This window comes from Manis pentadactyla, chromosome 10, assembly GCF_030020395.1.
Source record: "Manis pentadactyla isolate mManPen7 chromosome 10, mManPen7.hap1, whole genome shotgun sequence".
Taxonomy (NCBI): domain Eukaryota; kingdom Metazoa; phylum Chordata; class Mammalia; order Pholidota; family Manidae; genus Manis; species Manis pentadactyla.
Genome location: NC_080028.1, coordinates 4,525,316 through 4,545,422, shown reverse-complemented (window position 1 = coordinate 4,545,422; position 20,107 = coordinate 4,525,316). Strand labels below are relative to the sequence as shown.

The window sequence follows — 20,107 nt, the reverse complement described above, 5'->3', positions numbered from 1 at the left end:
CAAACTCAAGCCATTGCGACCCTGGCGGTGAACCCTCAGGGTGGCCTTAGGAGCTGCCAGCCCTGAACCACCGGGTGGGAGGGGTGGCAACCCCACGGTTCTCCTACCAGGCATGCTTTCCACCTGCTCCACCGCCAGCCGGCACTGACAGTGGCCAACAGCCGCCCAGTGGGCGATCACTGAGTGCATCATCCCTGTGAACCTCAGAACCCTAAGAGATCGGAATCCTTGTCCAGGTATTTTCCAGGAACCTCTGATTGGACATGTGAGTAGCAAAAGCAGAGTTAAGCTGTCTAAGCACCCAGCCCCGTGCTGTTAGCTACCATCCCCGTCGAGGCACTCCAGCCCACCTGCTGTTCCGTCAACGGGGATCACGGCTCTGGTATGCCACTTAGCGTGACACCGCAGCATGTCAAGCACCAAGCACACAGGGTGCAAAGCAAGTAAGAACGTGGTGGGGATGGGGAAGAGGGTGGTCACCTGACCCTACCCCACGAGCAGGGCCTCAGGGCCCCGTCAGTCCCATGCCCAGCCTTCCGAGCCCCCTAGCCAGCTTCCCTTGTGTTTTCCATTTTACTCTTGCAGTTACCCTACGATGTAGACAGTTAAGTCTTAACCCCATGTCAGAGACGCAGAAACTGACTCAGAAAGATCAAAACCTTGCCCACATGGCTCCAGGGACACGGTGGGATTCTGCTCCCTCACACTCAGTCAGGGGCAACCCCACCCCACCCCTCCACTTCCTGAGACACTGAGGGCTGTGTGGCGTCAGGGACAGGCAGGGCCTGCGGGAACCCCAAATGCCACATACACGTGCAGCATCCCTGGGCTGGGGCTGCTGGCAGGGACCAGCTGCCCAGGCGGTTGGGGTCCATCTCGACAGGCAGCCCACTGGACACACAGTTCAGAGGCTGGAACCCAGACCAACCTGACTGCACATTTCAGTTCTGCAGCTAAGCTCTTGCACTAGTAACTGTACGCCTCGGAGGCTCAGTTTCCTCCCCCTGTAAAATGGGAACACGAACGAACAGGACTCGAAGTCATCAGAAGCAGTAAAGGGATGGGGGGCCGGTGCACTCTCCCCTGTCACAGGACAGCTCTGGCCCCGTTCTCCTGGCCACAAGGGCTCTACAGCAGCCCAGAGAGGGTGTGGCTCATGAGACAAACATGCACCCCAGCTTCCTGGTCAGCCAGAAGAACAGATCACAGCCACCAGACAGCAATTCCAAAACAATTTCCAAAATAACTCACACATACTCAGCAATTTGCAGCTTACAAATGTACTTCCACATAAGGAATTTAAGCTACGCCCCAGGCCCAGAGGCAGGGTCCTTCACAGCCATTATACAGATGCAAAAAGTGATGCCCAGTGAGATGTACAACTTGTGCAAAGGCATAAAGCTCCTGGGAGTGTGGCCAGTAAGGGGGCGCCTCCGCCTCCCACCAGGGGCCTTCACCTTCCTGCAGGGCAAATGGAAGCAGTACATGCAGGTCCCAGGTGCGCACATTCCCACTTACCACCTATTTTTTATTCTAAAGCATCCCACCATAAATGGGAACAAATCAGGGCAAAACCTGATTGGTTTTCAAAACTGCAAGTGACATCCCACTCTCCACTTCCAGAGAGCCACAAACCATAATAAATGAAGCATTCTAGATTTTCTGGGACAGTCGTCATTTCAAATATTCAAACCAACTGCCAGATAATGTGTTCAGAAAATACGGCCATCCTACTGCGCAGGACGGGGCACGGTTTTAGCAGTTTCTCTGTCTCAGCTCTTGGCCACAGGGAAAGAGTGGAGAAGACAGACACGGAGCCTAAGGTGCACCCGGTGCTGGCTTAGCAACAAGCACCCACCACCTATCTTGGTGCCCCAGTTCCCATCTGGCGTAGGCCTGACCAGCTTCAGTTGGCAGAGGTAGTGGGCTGAATAGTGTCCTCCTAGAGGGCATGTCTACCCAGAACCTCAGGATGCGACCTTATCTGGAAATAGGATTACTGCAGATGCAACCAGTTAAGATCATACTGGAGCAGGACAGCCCTAAATCCAATGACCACTGTCTTTGTAAGACAGGGACAGACACAGAGGGAAGACAGCAGTGCGAGGACGGAACAGAGTTTGGGTGATGCAGCCACAAGCCCAGGAGGCCCTGGGGGCACGAGGAAGGGCCTCCCCTAGAGCCTCCGGAGGGAATGTGACCCAAAGGCGCAGGCTGCAGGGGGCCCGTGCCACGTGATGGCCAGGGCAGTGCTGGGCACTGCTGCCCTGCTGCAGGCATGGACTCTCTATGAGGGGACCGCTGACACCTCAATTTCAGACTTCTGGCCTGCAGAGCAGTGAGAGTAATTTCTGTTGTAAGCCCCCTAGTCTGTGGTCATCTGCTGGAGCAGCCACAGGAAACTCACACAGCAGGCAAGGCAGGCGAGGAACTGGCCAAGGTCCCTGGGCTCGTGAGCAGCTGAGCCAAGCTGGAAGGCCACCTCGGGCCAGTGTCCCAGCCCACTTTCCCCTCCTGTGCTGCCCCCGCGTCCCCACTCTCTCATCCCCACTTACAGGCTGCTGATTACAACCAAAGATTTGCAAATGTCCCCACTTCCGCTGTATCCAAATTAGTGTCATTAAAGAAAAGAAGTCCAGATAAAAATACCCAAACCCAGGGAGCACTGAGTAGAGTCAGCACATCTAGGAGGCGGCCTGCAGCCCAGTGGCCCAGCTCCAGGAGCACCGCCCACCATTCAGGCCCTGGGCCCCTCCGTGCCAGCACCGACCAGCCAGCATGGACCCCAGCGCCAGCGCCTGTTTGCCTTTTTCATCAACTGAACAAAGCAGAGGCGATGCAAACACAGCCTTGGAAAAGCGGGTCCACACATTCTTCCCTCCAGTCACCAGAGAGGGACGGGGTGGAGGGGGCTGTGTGGGGGCATAAATTACCCTGCAGCGTCCAGCTGCACCAGGAGGTAATAAAATGTGTTGCTAAGATACAAGTGCCAAAGAAGTTCATTAAAGGACACTTTAAACCAAGCTGCCAGACTCTTCTCCCTTTAAATGCTACTTATTTGGTACCGACCCTCGTGTTTATAATTAGATCCACAATATGAGAGCCGCGGCCCCCGTTCAAGCGCACTCAGCAGAATTCATTAATAAAATAACTTCGACAAGGCACCGACTTTGGCGGGGGTGGGGTGCTGGGGGGCTGTGTTATCTGTGAAAATGTATTTGAGCCCCACTTCCTTATCTAAATGAGAACCTCAACAGTCCTCTAGATGGGCAATGGACCCTTGCCCCTGACAGCAGCTGGGGGCCCTGGGATAGAAGAGTGGCTGGATCTCAGGGCTCCCTATTTTTATCTCAGAATCTTAGGTCACAGAGTCGGAGGGCTCAGGCTGACTCATTCACCAGCTCCGTATTCAGCTATTCAGCTCTACATACGTAGGCTCTTCTTGAAATGGTGAATGGGGGCGGGAAATTACTAGAGCACCACATCGCAGGATGGAGCCTGGAGGAGGGACACTGACCCCTCTGGCGAGGTCAGGGTGACTGCCCGCCTCTGCTGGGCCGGGATGATGAAGAGGAAGCAGCCCGGTGCCGAGGGTCCAGGAGAGAGGACTCAGAAGGGCGAGAGGACGACGGGCACCCAAGGATCGGCGGGACCTGGCCTGTGGGCACGTGACTTTAGCCAGCAGCACAAAGAAAGGGCCCCAAAGCACCACGCACATCTAAACCTCAGGAGATGTCACAGGAGCCTGCATTTCTGGCTTCTCATGAAACCCCAAAGGCGCAGGCTGCAGGGGGCCCGTGCCACGTGATGCCCAGGGCAGTGCTGGGCACTGCTGCCCTGCTGCAGGCATGGACTCTCCATGGGGGGACCGCTTGCCAGTCCCACAGCATCAGAGCTGGAGATTCTATGTTAGAGCCATCTCAGACTGTAACCAGGCAGGGACAGAATCCCTGACACATCTTAACATTCCTGCACCACAGAATCCCAGCACCACAGAAAACCAGCCTCGTCTCCCATTCACCATCCCTGTGCCAATTAGGTGCTAAAGGTCTCAGGACAACCAGTTCTATCAAGGGACAGCTCTCATGATCAGGGAATTCCTCCAGACCTGGGGCTGAAATAGGCCTTGGGATAACTTCCAGATTCTAGTCAAAAGCTCCCTCTAATGTTACGGTCAGTTGGTTATTTAAAGGCAGGACTTAGTCATCCGGAGAGGACAGCCCCGGCCCTGCCCCACCTACTCTCTGACACCCTCTCTCACACTGAGCTGTCATTCACTCTCAAGCCACACTGGCTGCCACTGGAAACACAGGTAGAAACTGCCTCAGGGCCTTTGCACACCTTTCCCCCGTCTAGAACACTCCTCCTGCAGAGCCACAGGGCTCCCTCCTGCAGATGCTGTGTGCCTTTGCTCCAATGCTGCCTTCTCCATGAGGCCTCTCTCACCCACCCTATTTAATGGCCACCTGCCCTGCAGACACACATATCCCTCACCGCTCTTTCAGCAGAGCACTGTCCCCTCCTAGCCCTCCCCGTAATTCATTTACTATGTTCCTTGTCTATTACCTGTCTCCCCCTCTGAGACTGTGAGCACATCTCAGGGGCCAATTCCATCCCCGCTCTGTCCTGCACAGCCAGTGTGGTGCTGGCAGAGTGGGCACTGAGTGGGCATGTGCTGAACATCACACCTAAATCACGGACAGCGACTGCGTGTGCCCCCACCATCTGAGCACCCTCTTCTGGACACATACGACCTGCCAAGGCCAGTGGACACAACCCAGAGGAGATGCCAAAGGGCTCAAGGCACAGAGAGCTCTGCCACCCTGTCCCTTCCAGTCCGGCAGGTTCCGGCTCCTGCTTTAAGGCTCCGGCCATGGGCGGGAACAGGGTGGGGGGGACGCCCTGCAGCCCTCCCGTGATGGCCCACTTCCCAGCTCCTGCAGCTGCGGCAACACGCGGCACCCTTCCAACTCTGTGCCGGACGACAACGCCGTTTGTCTCCTCTCTTGTCAAGCTGGGATGACCCTGGAAAGGACCTTCTTGAGCACATGTCCCCTTGGCAGTGGCAGTTGGGAGGAGGTTGGAGATGTGGGCAAAGAAAACTTCACATTCAGTGAGGCTGTCAGACTAGTTTAAGAAATAATTCCGGCATTCATCTGTGGTGCATTTATTACCACCGAGACGCATTAATCACAGACAAGAGTCGGTGTGGCTGATTGTGGGAAATGCTGCTTGTCACTTTGTAACCTGCATCTCACATTAAATCCCAGATCACGGTCTCCGATATGTATATATTTTTAATTGCATTTTCAAGTTCATTTACATGTGCAGATTGGCTTTTCCGCCTCAGTGACATCAAAGAGAAACACATCTCCCTCTTCCTCTCTCCTCTTCCCTGCCCCATTTCTGCCTCTTTCTTTTTCCTGGGGCAAAAAGCCTCTCTCCAAATCTGTTATGTCATCACCAGGGACAGCCAGCCGGTCCCACCGGGAAGCCCCCACACACCCTCCCGCCAACTGAGGTTTCAGGTAACTTCCTGCTGTTTCCACTCAGGAGATCAAAGGCAAGTATCACCTCCCCTAACAACACCTGCTCCCCTCATTCCTATCTCTCAGCACCTTTCCTATTTTGGGGGGTGGGTACCCCAAGGGCAGGCTCTGGAAGCCGAAGCGCAGGCAGCGCTGGGTGACAAACAGCCCCGGTCTCTGAGAGCCCTCTTCTGGACACTCACCCGCACCTGGTGATTCACAGTCAGCCGGACCCAGACAGTTCACCGGGGGACAGTTCTGCGCTGCGCCGCGCCCCCCTGCAGCTGCCCGCCCCTCCCTTGCGGCCTCAGCAGTCACGGTTCCCAGGGTCTAACGGCCCTTCTGAGACCCACTCACGTGCTGCCTCCAGCTCCTTCCTTGGTGGCCCTGTTAGCACATGAGGACACCTTGCACAGGACCCAGGCAGGTCATACACCGAGGACGCCCTCTTGGGCAAGCAACTTCCAAAAGGAAACTCTAGTGAACAGAATTTAATTGCTTAAATGAAAACAATAGGCTTCTTCCGTGGCTGTGGCTCACTATCAGGAAGACCGGTGCCCGGGCCTCAGGGCTGGCTCCTGACTCGGGCCGTCATTGCCCGCATGTGAGAATGGGGGCTTGGCAGAGGTGCCCTGCACAGCCTCCGTGGCTCTCCCCTCCTCCGCTTCAGGCCATCATGCCAAGTGTGGGGGACATGCGCCCTCCACTCCACCGAACCCCAAGATGAGGGCCCAGTCCCGGCTGTGGACACACCAATCTGCGGGGTAGCTGTCCCGACAAAAACCCCCGCTGCCTCTCTATTTCCCCATGGCAGTAACATCTCTGCGGCGCTGCCAGCTTTCTGCCTCTCATATTATTGTTAATAAGTCAATAAAGTAATATTGGGAACAGTTTCCCTCCAGCCCAACTGCTCCACTGTGTGTCAGGAATTACACCCGGCACTTGGGACACGTGCCCTCATTACTCTCAGGACAGCCTTGCCTGGGAAGCAGCATTATCCCCACTTTGAGACAAGATCCACCTGCCCCTCCTATCTTACTTGGGGTCTAGGGAGCCACAGAACCCTGGACAAAAAAACTAAAATCCCCCATGGATGCACTTGTTTACACTGTTTTAACAAGACAAACGCAAGTGCCAAAAAAAAAGTAAAGTGCAGCCTGTTGGAGTCTGCACGGGATGCCCGCTGTCAGCAGAGGCCGGAACCAGAACGGAAGGGGCACCAGCGCCGTCTCACCACACTCTGGAAACCGCTACCAGCGAACAGGAAGTAACCACAAAAATCTTAAAGAAGTCTATTTATTTCTTCAGAGAACAGAGGCCACTTCAAGACAAGAAGATGCCTTCACCTCAGAGCCACAGCAGTCAGGCCAAAGGGGCTCAGGCCAAGACGGGGCTGGCCAGCAGGGGCTGGGGAGGCACACCCAGGGCTCTCCACGGCAGGGTGGGGAGGAGGGCCTCCTCCGGGTCAGTCCGAACCTCCCGCCGGCTGCTGGCTCAGCTTCCACACTGCGGAGACCCCTCCAGCACCCAGCCTGCCACGCTTCCCACCCTGTGCCACATTCAGACCCAGGCTCCCTCACGGTGCTGTGACCTGCTGCATCACAGAAGGGCTACTCACATGCCAGGGAGGGCGGGCGGTCGCTCTGGATCACTGACTCTATTTACTTTTATCTCAACACAGGCCCCGGGGTTTTCTGACACACCACACTTTTCTAATTCATGGTATAAAGTGCTGTCATCTCTCATCCACACACCCCAGTGTGGAGGCGAAGATCGGGAAGCCACACGGGCCCAAACCTGGACCACATCAGCTGTGTGACATCAACAAACCACTGTGCCTCTCTGGGCTTCAGCCTCCTCCTGAATGGAGATTAAGAGCAGGCCTTCCCCAAGGGCTGTGTGAATAAATGGGCGGGCCCAGGAGAGCGCAGGGACTTGGCTCAGGGTCAGTGTCAGACAGGAAGGCGGACTCTTGGTGGAGGACCGGAGGACAGCGTCCAAGCCCCACCTGGGAACTCACTGTGGACACGGAGCTTACCGCATCATCTCATCTAACCCTCCTGGCACCCCTTCCACATCACTTCCACATCCTGGAGCAGCGCTGTCACCTGGCCTGTGATGCAGTTATTCCCATTTTACAGCCATGAACATGGTGCAGCCACTGAAGGATGGCACTGGGCTCATAATCCGAGGCTGCCAGGTTTTAAACCTCCTGGTCACATGCCTTTCAGAGACAAAAGTGAAAAGGCTTATTGGTGCACTTTTCTGGAAGGGAAATCAAATTCAGAGTCTGATTTTCTTCAACACCCTGAAGTCCACACAGCATCGGGAAGATGAGTGGGGTCACCACCACAGCCTCCTCCAGAAACCTGCCGTTTCCCCTCAAATCCTCCAGTCTCTGGGGCCAGGCTCTGAGGCTGAGCCAGCAGGCACCCCAAAGGGGCCTCCTTAAGCCCCGTCTGTGGCAGAGTGAGCTCTGCAGCAGGAGCCCCCCGTGCTGCCCTCAGGCCGCAGCAAGCCCCGGGCGCCCCAGTCAAATGGATGCAGCGAGCCAAGATTCAGTTCCTGAACAAAGGCGGAGGAAAACTTGCTAAATCACAGGGCTAATCACCATCACCAGCAGCTCTAATGAGGTGTCGTGGGATTACCAAAGTTACTACCAGAGTCGTCTCATTGAAAAAATTCAAAGTTAACCGAAATCAATTGTACAGTTCTGACAGCAGGTGTTTTAAGAGACTAAAATCAAAGTGAACTCCTTGAACTGGCTGGAGAAGACCGCAGAGTTACCGCAGACCTCTAGCAGGAGGTAGAAAGCAACAGGGCTCCCGCACTCAAAGAGGATGCCCCGAGCAGGGACACGCAACAACACAGGTGCTCAGCTCCCGGGTGCAGGGCGGGGCTGGGCAGGGACACAGAGGCCATACTGTTCTTCAAGTCAACCCCTTCACTTCAAAGTCACTTCTCTGATTCACCTCAACCTGAGGAGACAGATCTATAACCACACCCAGTTTACCAAGAGAAGACAGAATGCATTCAAGGAAGCAAAAAGGACTTGCCCAAGGGTACTCCGCAGGACGCAAGGAGCTGGGACAGGGACCAGGCACAGTGACCTTCGGGCCTTTGCTCTTCTGGCTACGTGGCATGACACTCCACAGTGCAGGGACTGACACACGGGGTACCCTCTCTAAGGTCCCAAGCTGTCTGACCTCGGGAAGCTGCCCTTCTCTCATCAGCGGGGAAGACTCACCTGCCCTCCTGACCCAGCCATGGGATCATCCTGACAATCAAAGAGAAACACGTGCATCAAAGAGGGGCTGAAGCAGGCAGACCCGCCCAAGACTGGGTGCTGCTCACAGCCGAGGTACGGCGCGTGCAGTTGGTTCCCCACTTCCCTGCAGATGCAAACGTCACCCCCTCAGAGGGCTCCCCATGCACCGTCAGGGGCCACCATCCCATCCGCTGTCAGAGTGAGCCTGGTGGGTAGACTTCTCATAGAGATACCGCATGGGGCCTTACAGACAGGGGACTGTGGAGACACCTGTGTCCCCAGCTATATGTGAAAACGTTTGTGAGCAGAGACCAAGTGAAAGCATTTTGTACGTGTAACACCTTATGAGACGTCACGACACCCCGCCAACACCCCATATCCCCAATACCTGGTGGGAGCTTGTTAATGTTTGTGGAATTAAACAGAGCTAGTCCACGATACAATGTAAAAAGCAAGTTTTGGAGCAGTAGGTCAGTGCGTTCACTGAGCATGTTTGTGCAGGTCACGGACAGCTGTGCGCACAGAGCACACCTCACGAAAACACCTCAAAACCGGCACTGCTCTCGGTCACAAGCTGCACGCAGCAGGACGAAGGGGGCTCACACTCCACAACTTTCAGGTCCATATTGTGAACTGTTTTTCCAACAAGCATGTGTGGCTTTGACATTAAAAACTTTTAAAAAAGAATTCTTCTTTATCTCCTGAATGTTACAGAAAGAATAAAGAATATGGATGACTGCCTTCCTCAGTTAAGATTTCACTTTAGCAAGAGAATGGTAATGATTTTCCTTACTTTAAAAAGGAACTTCTAATTTTAGTAACACAATTCTGGACAAATTATTAACTGATTTTGTACATATATATATATTTAAAATACAGGCTTCATATATACTTGTTGACCTACATCAATTTTATTACACATTTGATACATAGCCAAAATAAAATCAATATAAAAATGTGGATGCATATGTGTATATGCATGAACACACACACAAACACACATAATTTTATTTTCTTAAAGTGAGCAGAGTCGCCTACTGAGTCACCATATGGAAATTTCTAGATTTCCAGGCATCTCCCATTAACTTTGCAGCTCTAAGCGGCTCTGGGGAAGGCAGGAGGAGGAGGAGGAGGGTCACCACATGGCCGTGGCCTCAGCAGCCTCCCTTCCTCCTTACATATCATGTGTGGACCCCACAGTCCCTGCAAGAGCCTGCCCATACAGGTGACAGATACCAGGGGCTCCCACGGTGAAGCGCAGGCCTCCTCACTCTCCTCCCCTCTAACCCGCCCTCAGCATCATTCCCACACCTTCCTGACCCATGCCCTAAAAGCTCTTGGCCATTTCCGAGACTAATGTGTAAAATTCACATCCGTCCTTCCTGCATTTGGAGCCTCTTTTGCTCTGGCCCCAGCTTACCTCCTCCGCCATCTCTCTCCTCTTCTCTCATGGTTTTATTGCCAGAAAACTCACTAGCACTTGCTGGTTTCTTCAGGGTGTTATCTCTTAGCGAGCTTGGCCACCAGGAACTCCTGTCTACAACCCAGATGTCCCCTCCCTGACCCCCCCTCCCAGACTCCTCCAGGAAGCTGTCCTCAATCTCCAAGCCAGGAATGATGCAGGTGCACCCACGGCATGGTTTACACACTTTTCTGTAATTTCCTTGAAGCCCAGTTATCTATGCCTCACTCTTTTGTGAGTTTCCATGGGGGCGAGCTGCTAGTTTGTTCACCTGTGTCCACTCATTTCAAACATATGATTCTTCAATCTACTACTAATTGCATGCCAACTACAGGCTGGGGACTCTACCAGGATCCGTTAAGTAAATCACTGTTAATCCTCACACCCATCTTTTAACAAAGTCACTAGCTCAGTCGATATTATTCAGCCCCTACAAAGCACTGCTCTGAGAATACATGGGAGAGGGTAAAGCGGACAGCCCTCGCCCTTTATGGCGCTTCTGGGGGTGCTGCACGGCCAAGTGCAGGAGTGAGGAAGGTGCCCTAAGCAGAGGCTGGGCAGGGCTGTCCCCGTAGGCTCTGTGGGCCTTCAGGTTTCACCCCAAGAGCAAGGGGACATCATGATCACATTCAGGTTCTAAGACGCTTATGCGTGTGGAGAATGTGCCCCAGGGGCAGGAGTAGATGCTGGACCCCAGTCACTGTAGCCAAAAGGTGCAAACAACCCAACTGTCCATCAATGGGTAAGTGGATAAACAGGATGTGGTCTCTCCAGATAACAGAATATTATTCAGATGTAAAAAGGAATAAAGGGCTGACACATGCTACACTGTGGATGAACCTGAAACGTGCGTGGTCAAAGAAGCTGGTCGTTAAGACCACGTACTGTATGATTCCATTCATATGAAAGCCAGAACAGGCCACTCTGCAGAGCCAGAGGTACATTAGGTGGTACCCAGGGCTAGGGTGGGGGGGTGGGAAGGGGGCAGGGAGCAGCGGGTGATGGCCAGAGAGTTTCTTTCTGAGATGAAAATGTTCTAAAATTGATGGTGGTGATGGGTGCAAATACCTGTGAATACAAACATTTAATTGTACAGTTTAACTGGGGTAATTATATTTCAATAAAGCTGTTTTGGTTTTTTTTTAAGGGATGCAGTGAGGAGGCTACTGCAATATTCCAGCTAGGGGATGTGGGAGGGATCACAGTGGTGGAAGAATGGGGGGGAAGAGGGGCCCCAGGAATGTGGCTCAGATAAAAGTATCAGCCTGGGAGACTTTGGCTGTGCGACAGGAGCCAGAGGTCAAGGCCACACAGGTGGCAGTGGTCAAAGCTGTCTCAATCCAACATTCTTTCCGGCAGAGTATGACACGTGGAGCTTTTGGAGACAGCACTGGTTTTCTCTTTACCATGAAATGATGCTGTTTTAAAAATGAGATTTCAGTGTCTAGGTCAGGGAAATTAAAGCGTACCCTCCTGGATGAGAGCAGATTTGGAAAGAAAGCTTAGAATATGGGACACCCGTTTACTAAAGGGCTGCAAACAACCAGGGAGCTTTTGGGATAAATCCACCCTGCAATTCCGTCTGGTGGGTACCTCCAAGGTAGAATCCTTCTGCCGTCCAATGTGGCTAGTGAATTACAGTGAAGACATGATTCAGTGCCCCGGGGCATGCCATATACATAATACCTTTCAAGAAGACATATTTTTATTGCTGCACTTGAGGACAGCCCCTTGGAATCCAGAGTCCATCAAATCAATGGATTGAGCAGTGCACAAGGCCCCAAGTTCACCTCCAGGGTCTCTCTCTCCCCCTCCTCCCCACATCAGCATGACTGCAGTTCACACAGCAGGTTCACCTCACTCTACGGTGAGGCTGAACTCGCATGAAGTTCAGGCCTGGAGATGCCCGCTTCATGTGGTGTCTAAATGTCATGCAGAGAACTTCTAAGAGGGGAAAAAAAACACCCCAGTATTTATGATGGACCTGTTATTTACATGGAAGTGCTTGTTGCTTGACAATTTAGATAAAAATGTTACTGCCTCTCTGCGTGTGCTGCAAATTCATGATGTAAAACCACTGGAGCAACTAATGGAGTCTTCACACATCATATCTCGTTAAAGACTAGGGGTCCATCCTCCACCGGAATCACTACCCAGCAGCCGGACGTGGCCACACCTGGGAATGCAGCCTGGCCACTCTTGGCTGGGCCACAACTCAGCTCTGACCAATTCCCCCACACCTCCTCCTTTTTTGTAAGGGAAAAAATATGAACTCTGTTTTCAAATAGCAAAGTCCTATGGAACCTGGTTTCCTGTTCATCTCCAGCCCACCAACTGAGAACAACACCGAGAACTATATAGCATTTGTAGCTCTACTTCTGACCAACACCAGCCTACTTACTTCGATGAGTTCTCGACAAACATCTTTAAACACTTGTCCATGTTTCTAGAAGTAACTGAAAAAATCTCAGCGCCAAGGGCATGAATGGAAAATTGATGGCTGGGCACCAAAAAGATATTACTTGGTGGCTATTGTATTTCTAACAGCTGCGGACAATGGGGACATCCGTTCCTTTACTATCTACGTGTGCACTTTTAATTGAAACTTAAACATTTGTACACCATACTCTAAACAGGAGCAGCACAAAAACACATCTCTGGAAGTGGAGATAGTTATGAGTTTCTCCCCAATCAAATCTATAAATGAACACTACCTTTAATTTTATGTTGGATTAAAAACGAACTGAATTGCTGGCTTTTTCATACTGGCTTCCACATTTCAGTTCCTCCAGGGCAGGTTCTGGGGTGACCCAGCAGAGCCTCGCGGCTCTTCTTCAAGACCTGGGTGCAGTAGCCCAGAATAAGAGCTTGTTCATCGACCTTTTCCCAGCCAAGCTGCCAATCATCACCAAACTCTCCCAAGGAGAGACAGACGAGTAAATGTTAGGTCTACCCAACTCATTCGTGGGTGACCTCTGAAAGATTTCACCGCGGAGCCTGGGAGAGACAAGGCAGCTTTATTAGCATGCTGCACCACGGCCTCAGCCCCCTCCCCTCCCTCTTTTATGAGCCCTTGTTATATAAAATGCCACAAAGAGAAGAGGAAAACAACACAGTTACAACCACAAGTTCCCATGGCCAGGCCAAACCCTGGCTGCCCACCAGATGTTATTTTTAAGCCATTTAAAAGGGAAACATTTTTAAAAGGCCAGAGAACAAAAGTTTTCCTTGTTTTCTTTCCTTTTAAACACACTCACACACAAAAAGATGGAGGTACATTCCATTCACAAGCATCCTTCCCCGAGTTCAAATTTAAAGGCAAAGGCAGCCTGGAGCAGGTCAGCTCCTTCGCCAAGCGGCGCCGCAGCCTCCAAACAGAATTTTCAAATGTTTCTCCTCGTCTAAATTCCGGCATGCCAGATAATAAACAGCTATTCATTTACTAATATCATAAAAATTTAAACAGCCTTGAAACAGTTGCCACAATACAGAAGAAATGATCAAACCTAAGCTCCGAAAATCCACTCCAAATAGTAAAACTATTGCTGTGTAGAAGCACACATAAAGAGACATTGTTGCAATTAAAGCTGCTGGATTATTGGATTTTCTCTCTCTCGCTAGCTCTTTTCAATCTTCTACTCTGAGCGTAAGAGTCAACAACTTCCCGTTTTTACCCAGTGAAAAAAGCCCTTGATAAGCCCTCGGCTATCACACTGTACCAGATTTGGTGGTGGATTTTTTTTTTCCTAAAGAAAGTATCTGATTTGATTCTACACAGTGATTAAACATCTTTGTGCTCAGCGGAGAAGGGTCTTCCAACCCCTCCCCCTCCAAAAATGGCATCAAAGCAATCAAAATGGTAATGCCGGTCCCGGGTCCCCTCCCCCCGCGAACTCCCCGACTTCGCCGGGGCCGCGCGCCGGGCCCCCCTCCGGCAGGAATGGAAGCTTCCACTCGCGGACGGGGGCGAGGGCCGGGCGGGCGCGCGCGGACGCGGGGGTAGGGGGCCGCGGCACCGGCAGAAAAGGGTTAATGGATTCGTCCCAACCTCCAGTCCAGCGCGGCGCCCCCGACCGGGCGTGGACCCGCGGGAACAGCCATCTTTCTTTCCGCAACCCCCGGCCCCCTCCTCGTCCGCACGCCCCCTCCCACCACTTTTCAACTTTAAAGACTCGAAATGAACACCCGGCCTCCGAGTTCTCCCCCTCCAGGGCCGCCGCCACCCCCGCCCATCTCGTCCGTCTGTACCCCCTCCGAAAATTCCTCCGGGAGGGGGCCTCGGATCCGGCCGCCCCGGGCCCGGAGTTGGGGGAGGGGGCGGGGGACCGGCTCTCCGGCCGAGACGGGGGCAGGGCGGGGGCGGGGACGAGCGCTGTCCAAGTTTGGTGCTGACGGCGGCGGCCGGCATTCCGAAGGAAGCGCGATCGATGGCCAGGGGACGCGGCGGGGCGGGGGCGCCGGCCGGCCCGCGGGGCGGGCGCGGAAGGGGAGGGGGCCGCGGGGAGGGGCGCCGGCGCCCCCGCCCCGCCAGCTTCGCAGCCCCGAGCGCGCCATTGGCTGCGCCGCTCAAAGTTCTCGGCTCCCGGCTGCGCGGGGAAGGGGCGGGAGTGCGTGCGAGAGGAGCGGGGCGGGGCGAGAGGGAGGGACGCGCGGCGCGGCGCGGGGAGGGAGGAAGAGGGGGAGGGGGCGGGGGCGCGCGGCCGGCCGCGCTCCGGCATTGGCATCTGTTCGTGGTGCTGAAACCCCGAGCTCAGAGCTCAGCTCAACTAAGTCACAATGGTCAACTTTTCCTCCCCGAGGGGCCGGGAGGGGGTTGGCGGCGGTGTCCCCCACCACATGGAGCTCCTCGCGGGTCCCGATCTACGCTTAACGTCCGCAGACCAAAGTTGAGGCAGAACTGGGGGGTCCTGGGGGCACCTTTTCTTTTGTTCCCGGGAGCTGGCGTCAGGTTCCAAGAATAAAAAGTGGTGCTGAGAAGTGGCGGGGTGGGGGAGCCCGGAGAAAGGATTCCGAGTCAGGTTTACACGGGAACCCGGAAATTGCTTCCAAGTAGTTTGGTGTCCAGCCCCAGTTACTGTCCCCCACCCCAACCTCACACACAGCCTGAAGTGGGGGACCCCGGCCGGGAGAGATCGGACATTCCAAAAACATGTCCACCAACTCAAAATGGACGCCGGGCTCGTCGCCTTGAGCGCAGCTCTTCTCTTTCGGCCACTGCCGTGGCCTCGCTCGCCCCCCAGGCCTCCGTGGGCCCGGCTCTTTCTCTCCAGAAAGGGGGGGGCGAGAGCAACTTTGCGGGCTGGAGACGCGCTCCTTTGGGAGTCTGACCGCGCGGCGCCAGGCCGGCACTTTTTAGGGTGCAGCCAAAGTGCCGGCGAGCCCTCCTCCCCACCCCGCGCAGGGCTGGGGGCAGCGCCAGCTCGCTTACTGGTTTGTCGCTGAGCGCGGCGATCCGCGGCTGTCTTTCGTGGAGCTGCTTCTTGACGTCGCCGTTCTGTGGAAACAAGGAGAGCGGGCTCAGACCTGCCGCCCCGGAGGTCAAGTGCGCCCGGAGCCGGCGGGCCGCAGCCCCTGCCCTAAGTTCCCAAGCCGCGTCCCGCACGCACGGCGGCTGGGCAGTACCGCGCGGGTTCACTTACCTGTGGCTGCCGCCTCATCGGGGCAGCTCGCGGGGCGGGGCGGGGGCCGAGGCCACCCGTCGGCGCGCCCCGAGCCGTGCAAGTTTGCAGGCCGGGGTGTGTGTGCGAGTGAATGTGAGTGTGCCTGCGTGCCGGGGGAGGGGGGAGGAACAAAGAGCCAAGTAAACACGGCGAGTCCGTGTCGAGCAAAGCTCATAAATATTCAAGTCGCGTCCTAATCTCCCCAACACACACACACACGCGCACGCCGCAATACCGCCCGTGCTCCGGCCGCCACGCCGCTGCTAGCTCGAGCAACAATCGCCAAAACTACTTTTGCAAACTGTGCAGGATTGCAAGGGGGTGGCGTTGGTGGGGGTCGGCGCGCGCGCACACACACACACACGGCAGGCTCACCAAGGGGTCCCCTCCCGGCACCCTCAGTCCTGCAGAACCTGCGCTGCGAAAGAGAAGATGCAGGGCTCGGATCCCACGGACCCCCAGTCCCCAAAACTATGCAGGATTGCAACCAGAGGGGAGCTCAGAGTGGGGTCCGTGCGTATACACACTCCCCTCACCCCCGGGCCAGGCTCCAGGGGGAGCCCCCTCAGGGCACCTCCAGATCTGCACTCTGCGACGATTAAGAGGACGCCACGTTCGGGTCCCTGTGCCCCCAACCCTGGCCCGGGGCCCCGGGCTGCCTACCTGGTGGCGCGCGAGTTCAACGGCGAGCGCCTCGGGCCGGCTCTGCAGCTCCATCCCGGCAACTTGGGCAGCACTTTGCGCTCACTTTGGCCCCTGCTCCCGGGAAGTTGCGCGGCCCTGCGGGGACGGGAGCGGGCGGGGCGGATCTGTCCTCCGGGGAGGGGGACACGCTCCCCCTTCCCCACGGCCTAAAGGGAGGGGGGCTGGCGAAGGGGAAGAAAGGCGCCGGGCCCGCGGCCACCCCAACTCCTCAGGCTGCCCTGCAAGTTGCGCCGGGTCCCTGGGCTGCTGGCGCGGCCCGGCGCATGGCCCCCAGGCGCTGGGAGCCCCGCGCAGCCACCCGCGCGGCCGCCCCACTGCCGCCGCCGTCAGCGCGAGCCGCCGGCCGGCAGGGACTATATTTCCTCCGGCGCGCGCCTGGATCTCGCTGGGCCTCGGAAAAGTTGTGCCTCGGCACGATGCTAATTCGGCAATGCCCGGATGGAGCGGGCCGGGGCGGCAGGGGGCGGTGCCGGAGCCCGCTACCCGCCCCGCCCCCGCCCCTCCCGCGCGTGCGCACTGACGCCCGGCCGCGGCCCGGTGCCCGGAGCCGAGAACAAAAGTAGCGGCGCGGAGGGGCGCAAACTCCCGGCCCGCCTCTTGGGGAAGCGCGGCCCGCGACCTCTCGGCCAGGCGCGGCTTCTCCTCAGCGCCCCCGCCCCAGCCAGACCCGAGGGAAACGGGCGTCCAGCCCGACGCCGGGGCTGTAGCATTTTTCCGGTGGGAGGAAAAATGCCCATATTTTCATTTCTTTCCGCCCGGGGCTCGCGCGGCTCCCTCTCTGCCGCATTTCCCTCCTAACTCCTGCTTCCGTCCTCCTCGCGCTCCCACTTTATTTAAATTAAGTATCTTCCGTCCCCCTCCTGCCTCCTGCGCTGCGACTCAGGACATCAAACTAGTCACTAGGTCCCCCACCGCCTGATGGCCACCGTGTGGTTTAAACAGCATGAAAATTGATCTCTCGGCTGTTACTTTAATGATTTTTTTTTTACGCTTACAATTAAAGTCTCAACAGATGTCACTGCACTTTTTAAGACCTGTTAAAAACCGTAAACATGCCCGGTCAATGTGACATAAAACAATTATAACTACAGCTGCGGAGGTCGCATTTCAAAACTCCCAGCCCCGCAGCCAGGAGGTTAATGCCTCCGAGTCGATATGACCTTCACGGAGTTACCATCCTCATCAATATCGTTGGAATGCTTTGTACCCTATTGGTAGCATCCTGGTATGTTTGAAAGATGCTGGGGAGAAATAGGGCAATGGTATTTCACAGTAAAAAGAGAAACTTCACTATAATTTCATAATTCTTAATTCCATAGCACAAAAAATACCCAGGTACACAGAATCAACAAGTGCCCTTTTCAGCATCGGCCAGCATGCCACACCTTACTTCCACCATCAGCAGAAGTCGCTGGAATTTTTTTTTTCAGGTCAGAACCCCAATGTTGCTGTGGCTGTTACTAAGGCATTTGCAACAAGTGACTTATGTGTTTGTCTTCTGAGCTGCCCCAAATCTGGGGGCCTCTCATCCCTGACCCCAGCACCCAGCCTTCAGGAAGGGATCACTGGGTAATTTGTGAGATTTGTTATCCCCACGCAGAATTTACACGTGCTAAGTGGTCACAACCCATTTGGTGTAGCACCAACCAGGCAGGAGCAGGGTTCCCCAAATGCAGAACAGAAAGGCTGATTCTGGGTACCCCAAGTTGCTCTGGCTCCTTCCCCTCAGGGTTCAGCCCAACTGAGGATCCCCCCTACTTATTTTTTTTGCTGGCCTAGACACCAGCCTGATAAAGTGGACTGCCCATGGGACCAGTGTTCAGAGAGCCAGAGGGAGTGCATGTAAGAGGATCCCTACTGTAATCTCTGTAAATGTCACTGGCTTTTTGGTAAAAATTCATAATAATTTCATTGGCCATGAGTGTAATTAAATCAACAGAGGATAGTCAGATTGTGACCTGTGCAGACTCAGGCAATGTTGGCTGAAGGATAGTGGCTCCTACCATCCAGCCATTAAAGTACCATTTGCAAGTTTCTGTTAATTAATTGAGTCACAGTAATGATCATCTACACGCCCTTTTGTTGTTTTCATAGTTACCCAATTCCTGAGCAAGCAACTGAGACCAGGGCTGGGGTGCTCGCTGAATAGGTGGGAGCTGGTTCTGTGGAGCAAAGCCAAAGCTGGGGTTCCCTGAAGCCCTCTTGCAAAGAGTCCTGGGCTGCTGTTGCAGAAGCACTTTCCCCTGCCCGTGCCCTGCACTCCTAGCTGCCCTCCCTTTGCCCACACTGTGCCCTCCATCTGGAACTCCCTTTCCCTCCTAACCCACTTTTAACAATCCTCTTCATCCTCCCAGATTCACCTTTCCTGGGAAACTTCCTCTAATTTCTACCCATAAATTATTCTTCCCTCTGGAGACCCACCACGAAGAGCTTACTTAGCATGGGGAGTCGGGGGGCATTCTGGTCCATAACAAAGGTAAGTGTTTTCTTCCCCACTGGAGCCCAAGCCAACTCCAAGCCCAGTTTGTGGACAGAGCTCAGTACATGTTTGTGGAAATAGGGCACAGTGTCCCGGAGCCAAGTAGGTGCTTAGCTGATGAAGGTATGAATGAATGCTAAGAGAGAGATTCTGTTTTTAGAAAGGTAGGCTATTCATAATGGAAATGAGCAATGTCTACAGTTTATCCCAGCGTCCATGGTTCTCTTCACCTGCACTGGTCAAGCGGATGGGGGCCTGGATGGGAGTTTGAATATCTGGGTTTGAGACTTGGGTCCATGCACCACATCCAACCCCTTGCACCCATGGGGGCCCTGGCTGCTTCCCTCTTTGTTGGCTTCGGAGTGAAGCTTCGCACCTTAGGGCATGGACCTGGCCCCCTGGTGGCCAAATATTGGCTGAGTGAAAACTCAGAAGCCAAGGGGAGTTAGTACCTCATCAAATGAACTCGGACCAACTAGAAGCAGGATTCTGGTAGGAGCCAGCAAATCAGTATTGCTCCCCTCTTGGAATGCTCGGAGCCCAGTGGTCCCAGCTAGCGGTCTGGGTGACCCCACATCACCTAGCAAGTTGCTGTCTTTGGTTGAATGGCAGACAGCACCAAAATCCACACCTTGATCCCACTGTCCTTCCCTCCCTTTCCCATCTTGCTGTCCTAGGACTGCACCTCAGCCACAGACTGAAGCTGTGTTGTGCTTCTGTTTTTGAAGGAGCACCCCCAGCCTAAGGGGCATAGCTGTAGCTGTTATACCACAAGGTTCTGGGGAGGATTAATGAGATCACATCTACAAAAGCCCTAAGTATGCGGGAAAAAACCGAAAATATTAGTGAATATTCTCAGACTAGAGGATTGGTCTTTGGCTTCTCCCCCACGTGAAAGGTTCCTATAAAAAGGTCAAAGCGAATCTTGAAAAAGGACTTCAAAAGCAGCTCAATAAGCATTTAATATGCAATATGGTGTGCAAGGTCCTATGCCAAGTACTGGGT

At 54.5% G+C, this 20,107-nt stretch overlaps 1 protein-coding gene across 2 annotated transcripts in view; it reads right to left on the bottom strand.

Moving 5' to 3' along the window:
• PHF21B (PHD finger protein 21B) overlaps window positions 1-17,059 on the bottom strand; it is an 88,092-nt gene extending 71,033 nt beyond the window's left edge. The window contains exons 1-2 of one of the 2 annotated variants that reach the window (XM_036931473.2): window positions 16,582-17,059; window positions 15,687-15,752 (exon numbers count right to left, since the gene is read on the bottom strand). In XM_036931473.2, the coding sequence (XP_036787368.1) occupies window positions 15,687-15,752; window positions 16,582-16,635 (120 nt within the window). In that variant the 5' untranslated portion in view covers window positions 16,636-17,059. Of the gene's footprint in view, window positions 1-15,686; window positions 15,753-15,897; window positions 16,190-16,581 lie in introns of those variants that run through there. The other variant, XM_036931474.2, reaches the window with a different exon arrangement.
• Between the last annotated feature and the right edge of the window lie 3,048 nt (window positions 17,060-20,107).